This window comes from Musca domestica, unplaced genomic scaffold (genome assembly GCF_030504385.1).
Source record: "Musca domestica strain aabys unplaced genomic scaffold, Musca_domestica.polishedcontigs.V.1.1 63, whole genome shotgun sequence".
In the NCBI taxonomy this organism is placed as follows: Eukaryota; Metazoa; Arthropoda; class Insecta; order Diptera; family Muscidae; genus Musca; species Musca domestica.
The window spans coordinates 2,542,625-2,566,720 of record NW_026712370.1 but is presented as its reverse complement, the minus strand read 5'-3'; the positions used below and the strand labels follow the sequence as shown (position 1 = coordinate 2,566,720).

At 38.1% G+C, this 24,096-nt stretch overlaps 1 protein-coding gene across 1 annotated transcript in view; it reads right to left on the bottom strand.

Annotated features, from left to right (window-relative positions):
* The window catches only part of LOC101894927 (tachykinin-like peptides receptor 99D), a 191,810-nt gene that overhangs the window by 72,800 nt on the left and 94,914 nt on the right, over positions 1-24,096 (bottom strand). Inside the window, exon 3 of the mRNA XM_059129644.1 lies at positions 7,629-8,664. Within this exon, the coding sequence (XP_058985627.1) occupies positions 7,629-8,089 (461 nt within the window). The 5' untranslated portion in view covers positions 8,090-8,664. The remainder of the gene's footprint in view (positions 1-7,628; positions 8,665-24,096) is intronic.

Below are 24,096 nucleotides of genomic sequence, written 5' to 3'. Positions count from 1 at the left end.
TCTCATGGAAAACAGAACGGGCTATTCTCATAGAAAAATGGTCTTTTTATAGGAAAACAAAAGGTGGTCTGCTCATGAAAGAGCCTAACGCGGACCTCCCTCAGAAGACCAATAGGTGGTGTTCTTCGCACAGAAGATCAGTAGGTATTTTTCTTATAAGCCAGTAGGTGGTCTTCTCCGAGAAGACCAAAATATAGTCTCCTCCTAGAAGTCCTGTAGGTGGTCATCTCCGAGGAGACCAAAATATAGTCTCCTCCTAGAAGTCCTGTGGGTGGTCTTCTCTTAAAAGACCAGTAGATGGTCTTTTTTAGAACACCAGTATTTGGTGTTTACCAACATGACCAGTATTTGGTCTTCTCCGAGTAGACCTATATGTGGTCTCGAAGAACTTCAAATGGAGGTCGGCTGATCTTTAATAGGTCTATAAAGACCACTGGCAATCAGAGATTCTGGCCTTCAGCTATTGACACCGGCGTAAGCTTCCCTGTTTGTCCTCAGGACCTCCCTGTTTGCCCTTGACACTGACCAACCAACTCATCTTTACAGACTCTCTCTTCCTTTAGCTAACTAATACGGACACCCTGGCTCTTCAGATTCTCTATACAAGCCCCCTGGTCTTCATGTCTTCTATGTATTCTCCTATGTAGGTAATTTTCTTATAAGCCAGTAAGTGGTCTTCTCCGAGAAGACCAAAATATAGTCTCCTCCTAGAAGTCCTGTAGGTGGTCTTCTTCGAGAAGACCAAAATATAGTCTCCTCCTAGAAGTCCTGTAGGTGGTCTTCTCATGGAAGACCAGTATGTGGTTTTCTCATAGAAGACCAGTATATGGTGTTTACCAAGATGACTAGTATTTGGTTTTCTCCGAGTAGTCCTATATGTGGTCTCGAAGAACTTCAAATGGAGGTCGGCTAATGTTTAATGGGTCTATAAAGACCACTGGCAATCAGAGATTCTGGCCTTCAGCTATTGACACCGGCTGAACTTCTCTGTTTATCCTCGGCAACTCCCCGTTTGCCCTTGACACTGACCAACCAACTCTTCTTTACAGACTCTCTCTTCCTTTAGCTAACTAATACGGACATCCTGGCTCTTCAGTTTCTCTATACAAGCTCCCTGGTCTTCATGTCTTCTATGTATTCTCCTATGCGCACCTCAGCTCGTTTGCAGACTATCAACTTGTCCATTTAGGCTACCTATGCTTTCGGCTAGTCTCTTAAGGCTCACTAGCCTTCAGCTCATCTATAAAGTCCTGGATTACAGTTCGCCTATAATTACTACCAGGGCTGTCAGCTGAAAATGTACACGCCCATCCATTATATGAATGGTCTTTTCTTCGAAGACCATTAGGTCTTCTGTTGGAAGACGATTTCATCCTCTACTCGAGGATCTTCGAAGACCCGTTGGCTTTGAATATCTTATATTCGAAGACCCTTTGGTCTTCCAACTCGAAGACCGTTTGGTCTTCTATTCGAAGAAAATTTGACCTACTTCTCGAAGATTATTGGGTCTTCTATTCAAGTATCATGTTCGAAGATCATTTGATCTTCTTTTTGAAGACCATTTGCTCATCGAATACTAAAGAGACTTAACTCTTTAGTATCCGAAGATCATTTGGTATTGGTTTCGAAGACCAGTTGACCCTCCCTGTGAAAACCATTTGGTATTTGGTATTGGTATTGTATTCTTAGACCATTTTATCTTTTATTCGAAGGTCATTTCTTATTCTGTTCGAAGAACACTTACTCTTCTATTCTTTTGGTCTTCGGCTTTGGTCTTCTTTTCGAAAAATCTTTCAAATTTTTCAAATGCCAGTTGGCCTTCTATTCGAAAAATATTTAAATGTTCTAAATTATTCCAATTACTGTTTCATTACTCTTCCGACCACGTCTCGTACTATCGCTCGTTTCCGTGATACAGGTAGCGTAGCCCCTACGTCAAGGAAGTGGAAGTGGACAGGTAGCGTAGCCCCTACGTCAAGGAAGTGGACGGAAGAAAACAGCAACATCAGCAGAAATTGTTCGAAAAGTAAAGAAGCGACTTGATCGAGACCCGCGTCGCAGTGGCCGAAAAATGGCTCGTGAGCTGAACATATCGCAATATTCCATTCCCGCAAATATTGAAAAATGAGCTCGGGATAAAGTCATTGAAATTTTAAAAATTGCAAAAACTTACACCGCAACAGAAAGAAAATAGACTCAAAAGAGCTAAAGAGTTGCTGCGCTGAGCCAAAAGTGGTGAACTGCCGAATTTGGTTTTCTCCGATAAGAAAAAATTCGTTGTCCAGCAGTTTGTAAACAAAGAAAATGATCGAGTTTACTTGCCAAAGAGGTCAGCGGAAAATGCGCAGCTTCGGTTGGCCACCAGTACTCAAGTGGCGGCCATGGTGATGATGTGGGCCGCCATAACAGCCGATGGTCGCTCTCCACTCGTATTAATCGACCGTGGCATCAGAATAAATGCCGAATATTATCGCGAAAATATTCTAGAGGTCGTATTAAGTGTTGGGGCACGCAAACATTTTGACCGCAGACCTTGGACATTCCAACAGGACTCAGCACCCAAGAATGTTTACAACATGGGGTTATTCGCTTTATTCCCAGCGCAAAATGACCACAAAAATCTCCAGATACCGATCCGTTGGACTATTGTGTCTGGAGTATACTGGAAAGCAAGGTTGGCACTAAAAATACCAAAGCGCCGATCACCTCAAGCAAGCGTTTTGCCGGGAATGTGACGGGTCCATTGGCCTTTTGAAGGCCATAATTCGTGCCAAAGGTGACCAATTCGAACAAATCTAAACTTTTTCTTAAATATTTCCGACATTTTTTGCTTTTATTCAATAAAATTACAAAAAACAAGTAAGCAAAGGCTATAGTCGTGCGGGGCCGACTATGTGATACCCTACAACACTACAATATGTGAGAAGCCCCCTTTTGTCCAAATCCATTTTGGAAGATTTCGCTTTTGAAATTATGTCATGAAGCACTGCCCGATATTACCCTTAGGATTTTGACCAGGGACATTTTCCCAATATTTATGCACTCTCTCGTGCTGTTAGTTTTTGTGGTCCATTTAACGGCTAAATATAATCCAATGGTCATCCAAAATGCCAGAATTCTTCCCTCTGCTTACCTTTATTCTCAGGCGTGTCGATTGGCTTCAATTGTGTGATCATTTTTTCTTTTTTTTTCTGTTTTTGGTTCATTTGAACCCCCTAATATTTTGCGATCATCTCCAAAAGCAAGACATCCCTCTGTATCTCCAAATTTAGACTCATCTATATGATTTGCTTGTCTACGATATTTGGCTATATTCGATATTTGGCTATATACGATATTTGGCTATATATTTTGGATATCGCCTGTAAGTAATGTTGGTATTTTTTTACACAAAAGTTGTGGTCCATTCTACCCGCTATACTAAACTATAACTTCATGCGAGATTTCGCGTCCTTCGGTTTCTATTTGTGATCTTTATAATGGATGCAAAATCAGGAACATTTTGAGTTGCTGGTCCATTCCAACCCCTAAATATTATGCGATCATCTCCAAAAGAAATAGGGTTCTATTCTGACCTTAACCCCACCTCCATTCTAAATTTCGTGAAGATCGGGCCATAATTGTGACCTGTAGAGTGATTACAAATTAACATGGACAGACGGACAGACGGACGGACGGACATACATAGCTAGATCGACTCAGCTCGGTGAGATAGGAAGATCCATATATACTTTCCTATGTGGGAAGTCAATATTTCGTGGTGTTACATAATTTTCGGCCCAATCAAACTTATAATACCCCAACACAAAGTGTTGTAGGGTATAAAAATGTAAAAAATATGTAGGTTGACTGACTCGCAAATTTCTCAGATAGTCTTAGTTTTTTTCGTATTTAACTAATAAAATCTTGCACTGATTAATTAAAAAGCGTATTAAAAATGATTTAACATCTCCTAAACATAGTACTTAATGCTCCTTGCCAATATGACATTTATTGGTTCACTGAACACTACCATTGATATTCCCTCCCAAGAGAACAATAATAGCCTTTAATTTTTCCCCTGCGAAATATTTCTCCATCCCTTGGCTCAACGTCTATATTGACTGACGTGGAAAGAGTAGCATTAAAGATTAAGGTAACAACAATTCTTGACAAATTCACCATTCGCATCTGTTGGAAAATGAAAATTCACGAAATGGCAACACAATTAGCGGAATAAATTCCTTCCTTCCTTTCTGCTCCAAGAGCTCAGAGAAAAAAATATTCACAACCTGTGACAAGGTTAATTTGTTTTCACTTCACTATAACGCCTACCAAGATGGAACGGCATTGTTTTGCCTTTTTTTCTTCCTCGCCAATATGGTGGATGGTTGAAGAAGGTTTGGAAATTTGGTTGTAAAATTAATACAGAATGGATTTCTATCAATTCAATATTCCATCAAAAATTTAAAATTAAATTTTTAGAATGTTCTTGATAAGTTCCTGCAAGCCTTAATAGGAAATTTTAAACGTATCAGTTATTAAAATCCTTGAAATAGAATATGACTTAATGCTTCTGTCCATATTTTTTGAATATTTTCACAAAAAATTTCCCCACCACCCTCGTAACCTGGTGGTTAAAACAAGGTTTGTATTCGCTTCCTCCCGCCGCCATCTCCAACTCACACCCAGCCAACAATCAACGTCTGACTCTTAATTAAAAAATACCTGTGTTTTATTTTTCCCTTGAATTTTTCGCCATATGCAAATTTTTTTAAAAAAAGTAACAGGGAAATCTTATGGAAAGCTATTATTTTAGTGACATTTAATGGCGCAAAACATGCAGTGACACACTTATTCGCCCGCTTCTCGCACCTACACTCATACATGCATGTACAACATGTTAGAAACGCCGAAGCAATTAACTGTGTTGTAATTAATTGTAGAAGTAATGATGTCGGATGATGTTATAATTAAACGTTTGTAATTAGTAATGGAACGGATAACAGTTTTGTTGGAAAACAAGCAACAACAAAAACAAACGTCCATGTTAACCTAATTTGTTTCTATTATAAAACAACAATTTCAGAGAAAGTGTTGTTAGAATTTATTGCTTTAAATGGGTGGCATGAAGTTTGTGAAAATATTACAAAGGGCAAGGCAAAGACACAAGCAACCCGATTTTTATTGGGTTCAGTAAAGAAAAAGGAGAGAGGGAGAGAAAGGGAGGGAGGAAAGGGATCGGGAGGGAATTTTAGTGCCAGAGGATTTTCTCGTAAAAGAGAAAAACCTCTTCTTGTAAAAGATCAAGTCGTCTCTTCGTAGAAGACCGGAATGTGGTATTCTTATCAAAGAATACCAGATAATGTTTTTTTTCTCATCGGCCATAGAAGCCCAGAAGACCTCACACAGAAATTCTCTCAGAAAACCAGAAGGAGGTCTTCTTGTTACAGAAAAGCATAAACATTATCATGGAAGAAGGGCACATAAAAGAACGGAACATTCTCATGGAAGACCAGAACGGGTTATTCTCATAGAAAGATGGTCTTGTCATAGGAAAGCAAAAGGTGATCTGCTCATGAAAGAGCCTAACGCGGACCTTTCGTAGAAGAGTAGTGGTGGCGGATGGTGTTCTTCTCATAGAAGATCAGGAGGCAATTTTCTCATAAGACAGTAGGTGGTCTCCTCCTAAAAGTCCAGAAGAGGTCTTTTCATAGATAACCCGAAAGTGGCCTTCTGTTCATAAAAGACCCAAAGTTGTCTTTTTCTCGTAGAACACCAGTAGGTGGTTCTCTCATAGAAGATCAGTAAGTGATCTTCTCATAGAAGACCAGTAGGTGGTCATGTCGTAGAAGATCAGTAGGTGGCCTTCTTTTAGAAAACCAGTAGGTGGTCTTCTCTTAGAAGACCAGTAGATGGTCTTCTCTTAGAAGACCAGTATTTTGTGTTCACCGAGAAGAAGACTAGTAGGTGGTCTTCTCGTAGAACACCAGTAGATGGTCATATCGTAGAAGATCAGTAGGTGGTCTTCTCTTAGAAGACCAGTAGATGGTCTTCTCTTAGAAGACCAGTATTTTGTGTTCACCGAGAAGAAGACTAGTAGGTGGTCTTCTCGTAGAACACCAGTAGGTGGTCTTCTCGTAGAACACCAGTAGTTGGTCATATCGTAGAAGATCAGTAGGTGGTCTTCTCTTAGAAGACCAGTAGATGGTCTTCTCTTAGAAGACCAGTAGATGGTCTTCTCTTAGAAGACCAGTATATGGTCTTCTCTTAGAAGACCAGTATATGGTCTTCTCTTAGAAGACCAGTAGGTGGTCTTTTCATAGAAGACCAGTAGATGGTCTTCTCTTAGAAGACCAGTAGGTGGTCTTCTCATAGAAGACCAGTAGATGGTCTTCTCTTAGAAGATCAGTAGATGGTCTTCTCTTAGAAGACCAGTATTTAGTCTTCACTGAGAAGACCTATATGTGGTATCGAAGAACTTCAAATGGAGTTTGGCTAATTTTCAAAGGTATATGAAGGCCGGTTGGTCTCTCGGCTATCCCCCAGGGGCTCTATAAAGACCGGCTGGTTCTCAGCGGATGTATGGAAAACAGCTGGCCTTTAGCGGGTCCATAGACCCTTATTGGCAATTAGCGGTTCTTTAAAAAAAGACTGCCCTTCAGCTTGTCTATTGCCACCGGCTGAACTTCCCTGTTTGTCCTTGGGACCTCCTCCCTTTGGAACCTCCTTGTTTGCGGCTATCCCCCAGGGGCTCTATAAAGACCGGCTGGATCCAAGGGTCTATAATGACCGACTGGTCCTCAGCGGGTATATGGAAAACAGCTGGCCTTTAGCGCGTCTATAGACCGTTGCTGGCAATCAGCTGTTCTTTAAAAAAAGACTGCCCTTCAGCTTGTCTATTGCCACCGGCTGAACTTCTCTGATAGTCCTTGGGGCCTCCCAGTTTGACGTAGACACTGATTAAACATCTCAGACTCTCTGTTCCTTTAGCTGACTAATACGGACACCCTATGTATTCTCCTATGTCTGCCTCAGCTCTTTTACAGACTATCAGTCCCTTTAACTTGAACATTTAGACTCCCTATGACTTCGGCTAGTCTCTTAAGACTCACTATCCTTCAGCTCATCTATAAAGTCTTCCTGAATTGCAACTCGCCTATAATTACTACCAGGGCTATTAGCAGAAAATGTACACGCCCTTCCATTCTATGAAAAGTCCATGAAGATTTCATGGATCTGCAACTTATTTACTATGAATCCCAGACCGTTCAGCTAGCCCATAAAGAATTTCAGTTTTATGGGCCTTTAAAAACTCTCTTGCACTAATAGTTTTCTCTAAAGTCTATGGCAACGTCCTGATCTTTCTACTCGTCCAAAGGGTTTGTATTGTCCTTACGACTCCCTGACCTGCAACTCGTCAGAATTTATTACCTGGCATATAGCCTTATTGCATTCATTTGCTTGTGTGCGTATGAGTTATGACTTAGAGATAAATGTATTACGTATACGCTGTTATGTTCTATATTTTATCGTTTAGAATTTAAAATATTTCTCATATCTTGAATTGCATTCTCCGAACTTTAAGACTCGAGCAAATTTTTCACAACAACAACAACTACAACAGTAATATCAATGTCATAACTTACATATATGTATCATTACTCGATGTATTCCAGCCATTTGTGCTCGTGAGCAGCGAACAGTTGTAACCACTTGGACTATTTGAACTACCGTCACTGGAGGCGAAATAAGCTGCTGCAGAGGATGACTGTGGATACAACGATTGATTGCACCAATCGTAAACGAAATTGCTAGCTACATTTACCAAGGGATATAACTGGGATGAGGCCGATGAGGTCGTGCCACCAGTTGCCGTTGCCGTTGCCATGGGGTCCAGCAGTGTGTCCGTCAGCTGTTGTGTTAGATTAATTCCACTCTCAGCCTGTGGTAGAGGCAGTGTGGTCGGGGGAGTATCGAACATTGTTGCTGACATTTTAGCTGCTGCTGTCTCGGCAATGTGATGACGATTCTGTTGAAATATTTCAGCATCATAGGGTGAAATGGTGGCGGAGATTGTATTCACCGTGGGAATGTTAAGATCTAGCATATTAGTCAATGGTAATGGAAACGTTTATACGCAGGGAGTGAGAGTGAGATTTATGTTTTGCTAACCTCTCGCTTCTGCCTCCTCTGCACGGAAGTTGTTCCAGCAATATTTTCCAATGATGTTGGCTAATATAGACGTTGTCGTTGCTGGCGTAAATTGCTTTTAAATCTATTTTACCGTTACTGCAACATCTGCCATTGATGATGATGACGATGACGAGGACGACTGGGACCACGAGATGACGACTGGGACCACTCACCAGATAGATTCCTGTTTGTTGCTGTTGTTCTTGTAGTGTTATTTGTCGTTAGTGATGCTGGCACTTGGAGATTAACATTGACTTAGTTGCTAATGTTTTGTGGTGCTGCTCTTGAGCTGCATCCAATGTGTCAGTGCCAGTGTCAGCGGCGACAGTGTTGTTGTCACCACTTAACTTCAGAGACCTAAGGCCACAACGACTGCTTGTTTTTTTTTATTTTAGAACAACTGTCTTGCAGGCCTGGTAGTAACAATGTTCGTGCAGATGTTTTTTAAATGCTTCCATATTTTCTATTTTTGGTGTTGTTCCTAATTTGCTGTAATGAAATAAGAAGAAGAAAAAAAATAAGAAAGTTATGTTATCCAAAGAACAACAAATAGGAGGGTATAGTAGATGTTTACAATACAAAGGCACGTTTTTGATTAAGGTTATTTAGCAAGAAATTTGATATAATTTAAATTTAACGAATAGAAAATGCGAACATCATCACGAAGTTTGGACTATATGGGTTCCCTTTGGGAGGAATATTAATATTTCATATTCGTATATACAGATCTCTTGAAGAAAATCAGTGGCTGAGTTTCAATATGAGTGGAAAAAAAATATTTTTTTTTCGCACTTTAGCTATATTGAATGCTATTCGTGATAGAATTCAAGCGTGATATTATATATGTGGCTGGAAAACCACAAGTGGCTATCATTAGAGCACTCCGGCATTTAATTGTGAATAAATCTTTTGTGTGTCGTACCATCGCTCGTTACCGTGATACTGGTAGCGTAGCCCGACGTCAAGGAGGTGGGTGGACGAAAACAGCAACATCAGCAGAAATGGTTCGAAAAGTAAAAAAGCGACTTGATCGAGACCCGCGTCGCAGTGGACAACAAATGGCTCGTGAGCTGAACATATCGCAATATTTCATTCGGCAAATATTGAACCAGTAAAGAAAGCCTTAAAGTCGGGTGGGGCCGATTTTATTATACCCTAAACCACTCTGCTAATTTAGTAGAGCTCCACATAACAATTAAAAGTTTTTATGGGAGAATTCAATCATACACGCTATGATTATAATTATAATTAAAAGTTCAAAGGACTAAATATGCCGAAGCATTTGTATCTTTTAAATTCGGATTTGTATTGCCCATTTGGCGCACAATTAATTTAAAATCGGATAAATATATATATGGGAGCTATATCCAAATCGGAAACGATCTCGATAAAATTTGGCAAAGATATTTCTGAGCTGCATTCGATATATTTCCCTGAATATCGTTGTTACGGAGTGCATATTACGGTTGTGGGTAACAAATATAACAAATCGGATGAACAATATATATGGAAGCTATAGCTATATCTGAACCGATCTTCACCAAATTTGACATACAAACTTCTAGACTCAATTCGGTCGTATGTGCCATATTCCATCCTATTTATGCAAATATTAGACGTTTGGTGCACAATAAAAGGTAAATCGGACGAAGTTATATATGGGAGCTATATCCAAATCTGAACCGATCTCGATAAAATTTAGCAAATGTATTTCTGAGCTGTATTTGATATATTTCCCCAAATATTGTTGTTGCAGAGTGTATATTACGGCTGCGGAAGACAAAAATAACAAATCCGATGAACAATATATATGGGAGCTATGGCTATATCTGAACCGATTTCGATCAAATTTGGCATACTTATTTTCAGGCCTAATTTGGGTGTATATCCATACAGTTCGTGCTGATATTACACGTTTGGTGCACAATAAAATGAAAATCGAAGGAAGATTTATATGGGAGCTATGTCTAAATTTTGACCGATTATCTTTAATTTCAATAGGGTTCGTCCTTGGGCCAAACAAATGATCTGTGCAAAATTTCATCTGGATCGGGCAATAAATGCGACCTGTACTTTGTTTACAAAAATACATGGACAGACGGACGGACATGCATAAACCGACTCAGAATGTGATTCTATGTAGATCATCAAAAGGAACTGAGGGTCTAACTCGTTTTCTTTTAGCCTGTTACAAACAAATGCACAAAAACATAATACCCTGACCACCCTGGGTATAAAAATGAGCTCGGGCAAAGTCATTGATATTCCAAAAAGTGCAAGAACTTACACCGCAACAGAAAGAAAATAGACTCAAAAGAGCTAAAGATGTGCTTCGCTTGAGCTGCCGAATTTGGTTTTCTACGATGAGAAAACATTCGTTGTCCAGCAGTTTGTAAATACAAAAATGATCGAGTTTTCTTTCCAATGAGGTTAGCTGAAAATGTACACCTTCGGTTGGCCACCAGAACTCAAGCATCACCATGTTGATTGTGTGGGCCGCCATAGCAGCCGATTGTCGCTCTCCGATCGTATTAATCGACTGTGGCATCAGAATAAATGCTGAATATTATCGCGAAAATATTCTGGAAGGCGTATTAAAGTCTTATGCACGAAAACATTTTTGCCGCAGATCTTGGAAATTCCAACAAGATTAAGCAGCATCGCACTCAGCACGCGCCACCCAAGAATGGTTAAAAAATGAGGTTCCTCGCTTCATTTCCAGTGCACAATGGCCACCAAAATCTTCGGATACCAATCCGTTGGACTAAAAAATACCAAAGTGGCGATTTCCTTAATCAAGCGATTCGCCGGGAATGGGCCAAAATACCGCAGAGCAACACTCGGGCAGCGTGTGACGGTTTCATTGGCCGTTTCAAGGCCATAATTCGTGCCAAGGGTTACCAATTCGAATAAATTTAAATTTATTCTAAAATTTGATGCTATTTCCAACATTTTTTGCTTTCATTGAAAATTTTGCTTTCTATGAAAATTATGGCGTTTGACTTTGTTGCAGTTTCTTTTTATCTCACCCTGTATATGTGCTTTTTTGGGTCCAACATGAGTATTTCGAGCATATTTTAAAATTTCCGATTGTCAGGTGTTATAGTTAAATGGGGCTATAATAAAACGTGGACCTCTATATTCAATTATCTGTCGGCGAGGACGATGATTATTACGAACTCCGAATATCAAGTTTGAGAACTTTGACACATGTCATTAAAATACCGAATATCTGGAGACACAGTCACTTGACTATACTATACGAAAATTTGGATTTTTATGGACAGTTATTTTCATGGATTTTTCCCATAAACAGGGAATATAAACTGCAGAATTTACAGCAAATTCTGTTTAAAAATATGACTTAAATCGGCCAAAACAACTTCAATCTGGCGGTACAGTATATGGGAGCTGTATTAAAATATGGACCTATATGATCCATTTTCAGTACCAACAATTCTACAGACCTAAAATGCGGACAAGCCTCGTCGATTGGAATGGGCCCAAAGGTCCGTCGAATATGGGCAACCCTGCAAACCTCAACATTTGACCCTTAATACAGAGTGGGATAAAAAACTGCAACAAAGTCAAACGCCATAATTTTTAGATTTTATTTTAAATGAATGAATATTGAATGAAAGCGAAAAATGTCGGAAAAAGCATCAAATTTTAGAATAAGTTTAGATTTGTTCAAATTTGCGCTACGAGTATCACAGTAACGAGTGATGGTACGAGACACAAAAGATGGTTAATCTGATTTGGGGTTTAAAGTCCCTCACATGCGTAATATTTATTCCACAACAATGATCTTTGGTACCAGTTATCAAGATCGGTTCAGCTTTGGATATAGCTCCCATATATGTCCTCAACCGATTGCGGGTTAAATGTGCACCAAATAGCCAATATCAGTCCAAATGACCTGAATTTTGGCATATCCGACCAAATTCTGTCTAGAAGCAAGTACAGTAAATTTGAGGAAAATCGGTTCAGATATACCTACAGCTCTCATATATATGTTTCATCTGAGTTGGTGTTGAAGTCCCTCACATTCGTAAAATGCATTCCACAATAATGACATTTGGTACAAATTATCATATACAGCCCAGAAATACCTCTGCCAAATTTTAATAAAATCGGTTCAGATTAAGATATAGGTCCCATATATATCTTCAACCGATTTCGGGTTAATTGTGCACCAAATGGCCAATATCTGTCAAAAAGTCCTGAGTTTTGGTACATGCGACCGTATTCAGTCTAGAATCAAGTAATATGCATTCGACAACAATGATATTTGGTACCAGATATCTTATAAAGCTCGGAAATACATTTCCATCGAGAACGGCTATGATTTGGATATAGCTCCCAAGTATATTCTTAATCCAATTTCAGGTTTATTGTACAAATAATGACTAATAGCAACCCAAATTGAGTGAATTTCGGGATCATATAGTCGGCCCGGTCTGACTTTTGACCTTTCCTTACTGTTTTTTATGTTTAGTTACTTATGAATAGATTTATTTCCCACCACGGAACTTCCAGACTTTACAGGTTTTAAGTTCGGAATATAATCGATCATGTAAAAAAATCATATTTTGAATTCGGTGTTGTAAAATCTAAACAGAACAAGTAAAAAAGCACTAAGTTCGGCCGGGCCGAACTTTGAATACCCTCCACCATTTGGGACGAATTAGAAAATTTTCAAAAAAAATTATTTTTTTAATCTTTACGATATCTAATATAGGAAAATGCCAATATATGGGGGTTTATATGATATTGTGGACCTATTAAGACAAATATATGTCTGGGTGTAAAGTACTCACAAGGAACTCCTTGTGTGGATTTTCAGATAATTCCATTGGAAAAAGTGGCTAAAATCATCAAACTACTGAATATCGGGAGGTACCGTTATATGGGGGATATATGATATTGCGCACCTATATAGACAATTCCGTTTCAGGGGGTAAAGTGCTCACTAAGAACTCCTTGTGTGGATTTTCAGACAATACGATTTGAAAATGTGGCTAAAATCATCAAAATACCGAATATCGGGGGTACCTTTATATGGGTGCTATACGATATCATTAACCTATATAAAGAACTCTCTGTCGGGGGGTAAAGTGCTCACAAGAAACCCCTTATGTACAATTTCCGATGAAAAATGTGGCTAAAATCATCAAAACACCGAATATCAGGGGGTACAGTTATATGGGGGATATACGATATCGTGGACCTAGATAGATAATTCTGTGCTGAGGTATAAAGTACCCACATGGAATTCCTTGTACCCACAGACAATTCCGTTGAAAATTGTGGGTAATGTTATCAAACTACCGAATATCGGGGGTTCCGTTATATGGGAAATATACGATATTGTGGACCGATATAGATAATTCTCTTCCGAGGTATAAAGTACCCATAAGGAACTCCTTGTATGGATTTTCAGACAATTCCTTTGAAAAATGTGGCTAACATCATCAAAACACCGAAAATGGGGGGGGGGGGGGTACATCTATATGGGGGATATACGATATCGTGGACCTATATAGACAATTCTTTATCAGAGGGTAGAATACTCACAAGAGACTCCTTTTGTGGAATTTCAGACACTTCCATTGAAAAATGTGGCTAAAATCTTCAAAATACCGAATACCGGCGGGTACCGTTATATGGGGGCTATACGATATCGCGGACCTATATAGATAATTCTCTGCCGAGGTATAAAGTACCCACAAGGAACTCCTTGTGTGGATTTTCAGACAATTCCGTTGAAAAATGTGGCTAACATCTTCAAAATACCGAATATCGGAGGTTACCGTTATATGGGGGCTATACGATATCGTGGACCGATATAGCCCATCTTCGAACTTAACCTGCCTGCAGCCATGAGAGAGATCTGTGCAAAATTTTAGCTTCCTATCTTCCCATCTTCGAACTTGACCTGCCTGCAGACAAAAGAGAGATCTGTGCAAAATTTTAGCTTCCTATCTTAATTCGTTTACACTGTAGCGTGATTACAACAGACGGACGGACGGACGGACATGGCTAAATCGTCTTAGAATTTTACGCTGATCAAGAATATATATACTTTGTTGGGTCCAAAATGTTTATTTCGATGTGTTACAAACGTAATGACGAACTTAATATACCCTCCATACTATGTATGGTGGAGGGTATAAAAACCAGCATTGACTGAACATTAAAATACCTTTACATATTATATATTAACTTTCAAATTTGAGTAAAAATATTTTACACACCTAGATCGACTCCAAATGTCCTGAAACAGATTTGGTCCAAAAAGACCTAGGGTCTAAAACAGTATTGGCCGTATCAAATGATATGTAACCTAAAGTTCATAAAACCCATTGTTATTAAAATAAAGTTTCATACATATTTATTTAATTAAAAACAAACCTTTTTCAACAAATTATATCTGTTCTCAAATTACAAAAACAATTTATTTTTGGAAAAGTTTTTAAATATTTTCGAAAAAAAATTTACTATGACAAAATCCTAATTTACCAGACGGCTAAGCTATTTAGTCGTTGACCTGCTTTTTAATTCCATTAGCATTCTAATGGCACAAACACAACAACAATAGCTGCAGTAGGACAACAATGTAGATTTCAGAACGTGTGCCGCCACTTTTAGTTTGTCAAATTGTCCAAAAAACTTGAATAAAGGGTTAACGAAATGACAACAGCTTGTTGTTGTTGTCGTTGTGTGGGGGGGTTAAGGGTTGCGGTATGGCTATAAGGCTCTCTCTCTCACTCCCGGCCAATCAAGTAGTCTGTGATATTTGTTGCTGTTGTTGCTTTCTTGTTAACAGATTAGATGTAACGTGATTCTATTCTGAAAGGACACAAATGGATTTCCTAATGACGTTAATAGTTGTCTCAAATTATTTACTCTCAGGATTAAGAAGAGAACGAATGAAAATGCCAAAGAGGATGTAAAATTTCAAAATGGAATCATGTTGTTGATAATTGAAATCAAAAATGACAGACAATGAGAAGTTGTAATACCTACTGACCAATTGAAACTTGAGATAAGGAGATGAAGAAATATGCCAAAAGGCCAGTTTAATAAATTGTAATCCCTTATTTCAGGCAAAAGAGCATCTGAAATGAGGAGAGTGAGCAACAAATGAAAAACATTTTTTTTTCTTTTCTCCTCCCCAGCTATTTTCAGGGGAAATTTCTTATGTCTTCGATGACAATATTCCTTGGCAAATGATAAAAAATGACTAGACAAAAATAAACCCAAACACAATAAATATTTATCGTTTAATTTGTCATTGTGAGTTATGACAAATTACACTAAACACACGTGACATGGCAATTCGTTTGCCGTTCGCTATTTTTCAACATCTTTCGTGACTTCGCAACGAATTGCGGTTCTAATTTTAACCTTTTATCTGGAAATGCCAATCAGAAAATTTGCCAAATGCAATAAAATGATTTAACCAGCAAATTTACATGGGGGGAAAATGGTGCGGGAATTGACGTTAGTTAACTAAGCATAAATGTCACCGTTACGTGTTTAACTGACATTTAACAAAATGCGATTTACGTCGAACGATAACACTAACATCGACCAAAGGAAACGGAAATGTTGGAGAGGCAATAAAAATGCAAAGACACTGTGTGTAACGGTGTGATTTGGAAAGGTTGGGCGGTTGAGTTTTTTAAACGTCAAATAACAGTCAGGCTGGTTAACTGGCAAACAGTCAATGGCATTTTATCGTTTTGATGAGAATGCAACACTATTTGCAAGGTAAATATTTATACCATACCCGCTCATCTGAATGTATTACATATATAGACCATGTAATGCATTAGTGAAATTATACCCTCAGCCATATGGCTACAGAGGGTATATATCATTTGATACGGCCAAAACGTGCCTAGTCGAAATAACGGTTTTAGACCCTAGGTCTCTTTGGACCAAATCCGTTGCAGAACATTTGGAGTCGATCTAGCGATGTCCGTCCGTCCGTCTGTCTGTCTGTCTGTCTGGCTGGTGCGCACGATAACTCTCGAAGGGAGTATCCGATTTGGTCCAAATTGGCTACAACGTAATATTTTTGTCAAACTTAGATCGCGTTCGGAGATGGGCAATATCGGTCCACTCCTTCTGGTACCTCCCCCACAAAAGGTCAAAATTTTCAAAAAATATATTTTTTGCACAGGAAGAGAAAGGATAATCCGAATTTGCTCCAACTTTGCTCCAACTAATATTTTCATCAGTTCTAGGTCAGGTGCTAAAATGGACAATATCGGTCCACTCCATCAAGTACCTCCCCCACAAGGGGTAAAAATTTTGAATAATTACAACTCTCATAAAATGTTATGTAAGAGTCCGATTATCTTCAAATTTCACACATCCCAATATTTATATTAACCCAAGGTCTGGTGTTAAGATGAACAATATCGATCTACTCCTTCTGGTACCTCCCCCACAAAAGGTCGAAATGTTCAAAAAATATATTCTTTGCACAGAAAGAGAAAGGATAATCCGAATTTGCTCCAACTTTGCAAATCCTAATATTTGCGTCAGTGCTAGGGCAGGTGTGGAAATGGACAATATCGGTCCACTCCATCAAGTACCTCCCCCACAAAATACTGAAATTGTGAGTACCCATGAAGCTCATAAATCGCCAAATTAACACCCGATTCCATTTAGACTTGGCACATCTGTCGAAATACTTATATCATATTTTGGGTCCGATAGGAAATGGGAAATATTGGCCCATTCCTTCGGGATCTGCTCCATAGAGGGTCAAACGTTTGAATAACCTTAACACTAGTCAAAATATATTTAGATAATCGAACATAGGCTGAGGGTATATCTCTGGCGGCAATACCGACTGATACTTTTTAACTTGTTTTTTTACATTTTGAAATTGGTTGGTTAATTTTATGATATCTGCTCTAAATTTCGCAATATCCAGACAAAGTTTCTAAAAAATAACAATTTCCAATTTTAAAACTTCGATTTTTATACCCTCCACCTTGAAAAGAAGGGTATATTACTTTGTCATTCCGTTTGTAACTTCCCTAAATATTCGTCGTAGATCCCATTTATAGCATTTATATTCATGATAAGCATAAAATTCAAAGATATATCGGTCCACGTTTTGGTAAAGTCCCCATATAACAGCACCTTCCGATATTTAGTATTTTGAAGATTTTCGCCACATTTTTTCAGGGATTGGTCTAAAAATTGGTATTTGTAATTCGTAATAGGTTCTAGCTCCGGTGGCGAAACATAGTATATATTTATGGGTCCACATTTTGGTATAGCCCCCATATAACGGTACCTCCCGATATTCGATATTTTGATGATTTTTGCCACATTTTCCCACGGATTTGTCTAAAAATTGGTATTTGTCATAATGGATTCTAACTCCTGTGGCGGCACATAACGGAGTAGCAAAATAACTGACTGACTGACTGATCTAAAATCAAAGCCCAGACGAAGAGCTTAAGCTAGAATATTGACTTTTTGCATGAGGACCAGTTTTGAGGCGTAAGCTTGTCTTCGCACTAAAAGGGTACCAATTGAAATGTGGTATGCAAAGTAAGTTAGTAAGAAAAAAGGGGTTGTATATGATGGTGGTTTTAGAGATGTGTACTATATATGTACGAAAAGTACAAAGTAGGGTATTGGATGAAGGGATAGAGAACAATTCTGAAATTCGATATTTAGGTTACTGATGGCATCTGTGTGTGAGATATGGCGGTGGTTGGCGTCCTAAATTATTGTCCAAATCACCATTTTTCGACATCAAACGGCCCGGAAACAAATTCTTCAGAAAATCGATTGTTATGCGACTTGTGTGCGGTGGAGCGCCGTCTTGTTGAAACCAGAACTGCCTCATACGCTTTCGACGAATAATTGGCATCACAAAATTGGTCATCATGTCGCGATAACGCTCCTGATTGATGGTAACAGCATGGCCATTTTCATTTTGGAAGAAAAACGGCCCAATGACCGTTTTCGCACTAACGCCGCACCAAACTGTGACTTTTTCGTCATGAAGAGGCACTTCTGGAATCTCCTGAGGATTTTCAGTGGCGTAAAAACGGCAATTTTGCTTATTTACGGTCCCATTCAATGTGAAATGGGCTTAATCGGACATGATAATTTTGTTCCCAAATTACTCGTCATCTTCGGCCATTTCGATGACTCTTTGGGCCCATTCCAATCGACGAGGCTTGTCCGCAGGCAACATTCTTTGCGTCAATTGAATTTTGTACGGGAACAAATGCAAATCAATGCGAATAATCCGTTGTAAAGTGGACCGAGCCATGCCCAACTGCTAAGAATGGCGTTTTTGGGAAGTTCTTGGGGACCTCTCAACACTGGCTCGTACGGCAGCGATATTCTCGGCCGATCGCCTTGGTTGACTTTTATATGGCCTCTTCGGATTAGAAAGAGCCTTACCAGTCGAAAATGTTTCGTATAAACGCTTAATGGTGTTCTTAGAAGGTGCACTTCTCACATTCTTTTTTTTTCACAATTGACTTCTTCTGTTGAATGTAAATTTCAACTATTTCAGAGCGCTGCGTGTATTGGTTCATGGTAAAAATCTGCTTGGACTGACGCTTCAAACGCGGTATGTCATTAAGCGATGTGACATCTCTGCCAAGAGTTATGGCGTTGCCATGTGGGTCCGTCGAATATGGGCAACCCTATCTACCGGAACTCCGAATAAAACTTTCTATATCGCAAGTTTTATTTGCATTCTCTTGCCTGCTGTCTGATTTTAGGAGTGGTATGAAAATGTGGACCTCATTGTTGGTACTTCGTTAAACTTTAATCACTTATTTTAGCCTACTGTCTATTCGTCAGGCGCATCTTTCTCTCTCTCTCTCTCTCTCTCTCTCTCTTTCCCTTGGAACAGGCTTCTTTTATGGATTCAGACACTTTTTAAATCAATTCATGAAATGCTGTATTTCGAGAATATAAAGGATTCATATTCAAATGAAGTTGCAAAATGTTTTTTTTTGTTGTTACGACCTCAAATTACAATTATAACAGTTTTTCTTTGCATATAAACGTTAATCCTCTTTGGCCTTTATTTCTTCGCCGTATTTTAGATTTACACATTTTTGACATTGTGATAATAAAGACAACATGCAACAAGGATACCATATCCTTCAAAACACTCCACTCCTTTCCCCAAATTCTATCTACACAAACATATTGTAAAGTTAGATCCCACTTCAGCATTATTGACAACATATGTTCCTGATTTTGACATTTATAAAATTTGATGGAGAAACTTGTAATCTGTTTGTTGTTATTATTGTTGTACAAAAGAAAAAAGGTTATATTATCTAACTTTTCAATTTGAAGAAATTCAATTTCAAATTGTTCACCTGTTCAGGTAGGCTGGCTGGCAGGCTGAGTGACTGACTGAATGGCTTCAAGGCATCCGGATTTAAAGGCATTCATTCATTCTTGGTTCATATAAAAATAAACTTTGTGTATGTGTATGGATCAGAGGGGTATTAACAAACAAATGTAAATATTTTCTTTTCTCTTTTGTTGGAGTTTTATTGGGGATGAGATGTTGTGTTTTTGCATTATTCATAGCTTATGGTATTTATGTTATGCCTTGGGGTTAATTGAGGAAGTGGATTTACATTTTTTTATGATTTCAGAGAAATTATTCTTATTGTTCTATCTACAAAAAATGGAGAACGCATTTTCTGTTATTTAAGGAAGCCTTCAAAAATATCTTATTATTCACTTTTTAATATGGCCACTTAACAACTTTATTCTTTTTATTTCCCTGCATAAAAAATCCAAAATTTTCGAATGTCATAGGATTTTATTTTCAATTGCCCGGCATAGTCTATTGCTTCAGCGCATTGCTGGTGCATATTTTAAGAGGATATCTCAAACTAGTTAAAATTCTGCTAAATTTGCATATACTTAGAATGAACTCCAGTCCTGGCTATGCATTTCAAAGCAGAATTTCGAACTTAATTACACTCTGGCTAAATTTAACAAAAAAAAAAAAGGAAAAATATTTCCGAGAAGAATTCCCAGTAATTGCTATCATAATCCTTTGTACGCAGTGGATGGAAATGAATTTTGAAATAACAGCAGCAGCAACAACAACCACAATAATTAGAAGAACTGCATGAAATTACCAGTGAATAGTGATTCATTGCAATTGATATTTTCTAGGAATTCAATTCACCCAAGAGTAGAAAATACAATTAAAAATTGGAAATGGAATTCTACGTTGAAATGCACGAAGGTTTTATTATCATCTACCAAAGAAGATATATCATCGGTCAAATCATAGGAGAAGTTAAAAAAGGTTTGTGTGCTATTGTGTGCCATTTTTATACCCTACAACACTATATGTTGGGGGTATTATAATTTGATTGGGCCAAAAATTATGTAACACCTCGAAATATTGTTTTCCCACATAAGAAAGTATTTATGGATTTTCCTACCTCGCCAAGCTGAGTCGATCTAGCTATGTTTGTCCGTCCGTCCGTCTGTCCATGTTAATTTGTAATCACTCTACAGGTCGCCATTATGGTCCGATCTTCACGAAATTTAGAATGGAGGTGGGTTTGGGCCAGAATAGAATCCTATTTCATTTGGAGATGATCTCATAATATTTAGGGATTGAAATGGACCAAAAACGGAAAAAATTACTGATTTTGCAGTTGCTCTACAGGTCGCAATTATCGATCAATCAAAGCGGAAGTTAGCATGGGGCTACTTCTTTGGGCTGGGCAGAAGCCTTCCAATTTTGATGGTCATCGGGTAATATTTAGTGGGTAAAACAGACCATAACATTTGTGTTAAATAAAAGTCCAATTTTTCATTAAGCCGCGAATATTTTTAAACCCGGCGAAATCACAAATAGACGAACAGGTCAATTCTGATCGTTACGTAGATGCCGATAGTAAATATATCGGTTATGTATAGCGAAATATATACAATGTGTATATACAAAGGAAGGGGATTTTAGTTAGAATGCATATATCTAAAGAATGGCTGGACCGATTTTGTCAAATTTTGTCAATTCAGAATGCTCTCTCGACATAAAAGTATGAAATCTAAAAAAAAGCGCAGAAAAATATGCCAATAATGGTGTTATTATAGATTTTGTAGCATTTTATGACATTTGTTTTATTTTTTATCGCATGCGATTTTTTCAATTTGACTCATAATTTTGAAATGTACATTTTGTAAAATTTTTTCACCTTACAACACGGGTCGGGGTTATTATACACAGATTGCAATTATCGTCCGATCTTCACGAAAATTTTCACAAGGGTAGGGTTAAGCTCAGAAGAGCTATTGTTTCAAAGTTGACCGCAATATATTTAGGGGTTGAAATGGACCAACCACTGAAAATGTTCCTGATTTTGCAGCCGTTATAAAGTGGCAAATAGGAACCAAAGGACAGCGGGTAGAATGTACCACTAATTTTGTGTGAAAAAAATACCAACATTACTTACAGGCGATATCCGAAATACACAAAAGGCGAACTTCTGGATTTTTTGTGCTGACATCGTTGACGAATATAGTCAAATATCGTAGACAAGCAAATAATATATATGGGTCTAAATTTGTAGATGCAGAACGGCTTCTTGCTTTTGGAGATGATCGCAAAATATTAAGGGGCTCAAATAAATCAAAACAGAAAAAAAAAATACTGATAACACAACTGATGCCAATCGACATGCCTGAGAAGGGAGTTAAGGATAGGGAAGAATTCTAGCTTTTTGGATGACCATAGGATTATATTTAGCTGTAAAATCGACCACAACAACTAACAGCACGACGGAGTGCGCAAATGTCCTTGGCCAAAATGGTAAGGGCAATATCTGGGCTGTGCTCCATGACAAAATCTCAAAAGCGAAATCTTACAAAATGGGCTTGGACATAAGGGTGCTTCTAACATATTGTTATGTTGTAGGGTATCGCATGGTCGGCCCCGCACGACTATAGCCTTTGCTTACTTGTTTATTTTAACGTTTTTTTTTTTTTTCAATTCAAAATAATATTCGAAATTATGAAAAAAAATATAGTAAGCAAGCTGGACCGACCATTTAATAACCTACAACACTATAATATATTGTCCTAAACCGTAACCTCATGCAAAATTCTGTGTCGATTGGTTTTTAATTGTGACTTGTAGAGCCACTGTTTTAATTTGTGGTCCATTTAAACCTCTATATATACATCTAGCAAGCTTTCTTGAGAATCAGACGATAATTGCAACTTGAATATAATACTCCCAACATTCGAGCCGACTTGGTATGGTGCATGACACATTTTTAGTGGAATTGTTGGTATTAGGTCATAAAAACAAAACAGCAAAAGGGCTGTTAATTCCCTGAGCAATTTTTAATTGTTGGGCCCTTCTATGCCCTACACTATACATAGTACGGAGGGCATATTAAGTTCGTCATTTCATTTGTAACTCAATGAAATAATTATTTTAGACCCAACAAAGTATAAATATTCTCGATCAGCGTAAAATTATAAAACGATTTAGTCCTGCCCGTTCGTCCGTCTGTTGTAATCTCGCTACAGTAAAAACGAATTACAGTAGGAAGAGAAAATTTTGCACAGGTCTATCTTTTGTCTGCAGGCGGGCCAAGTTCGAAGATGGGCTATATCGGTCCACGATATCGTATAGACCCAAATATCACGGTATCCCCCGCATATTCGGTATTTTCATGAGTTTAGCCACATTTTTAAATGGAATTGTCTGAAATTCTAAACAAGGAGTTCCTTGTCAGCTCTTTATTTCCTGAAAGAGAATTGTCTATATAGGTCCACGATATCGTATATTCCACATATAACGGCACCTCCCGATATTCCGTATTTTGATGAATTTAGCCACATTTTCCAACGGAATTGTCTGGAAATCCGCACAAGGAGTTCTTTCTGAATACAATACTGTCATATATCCTCCATACGACGGTATGTGATGATTTTAGCTACATTTTTCAATGGAACAATCTAAAAATCCATATTAGAAGTTCTTTCCAAGCACTTTACGCCCCGATATTCGATATTTTGTCGATTTTTGGGACTTTATTCACCGGAAATGTTTCAAATTTCATATTTCATACAGCCTATGTCTGTTCAGGTACACGTCTTCGTATAGCCCCCATACAGAACGGTACCTCCCTATATTCGGTATTTTGATGATTTGAGCGACATTATTCATCGGAATTGTTTCAAATTTGGTATTTGAAGTTCGTAATGGATACTACAGCCTATGAAAAAAAAAATGTCTATGCAGGTCCATGTCTTCGTATAGTTCCCATATAATGGCACCTCCCTGTATTCGGTATTTTGATGATTTTAGGTACATTATTCACCGGAAGTGTTTCAAATTTTGTATTTGAAGTTCGTAATGGATACTACAGCCTATGAAAAAAAAAATGTCTATGCAGGTCCATGTCTTCGTATAGCTCCCATATCATGGTACCTCCCTATATTCGGCATTTTGATGATTTTAGCTACATTATTCACCGATTTTTTTTCAAGTTTCGCATTTGAATATTGTAATCGCTTATAACAAAAATTGCCTATGAAGGTCCACGTCGTCGTATAGACCCTAATGTAACGGCTACACACGGTATTTTTAAGATTCTAATAGAATTAATGTTTTTCTTTTATTCGAACTTTTTATATTTTAATAAAACAAGTGTTTTTCGACCTTGAGGTCTTTGTTGTTGTAGAACTTTTTCCTGAAGATGAAATTCATCGAATTTCGAAATATTGGAAAACGAAATAAATACTCGAACAACACTTGTTTTATTTCAACAGAATTTTAAACGGATTTTATTTTTTTGAAAATTGGCAAATTCTTTCCGTGAAACTGTAGCGTAGCCCGACGTTGAGGAAGTGAATGGAAGAAAA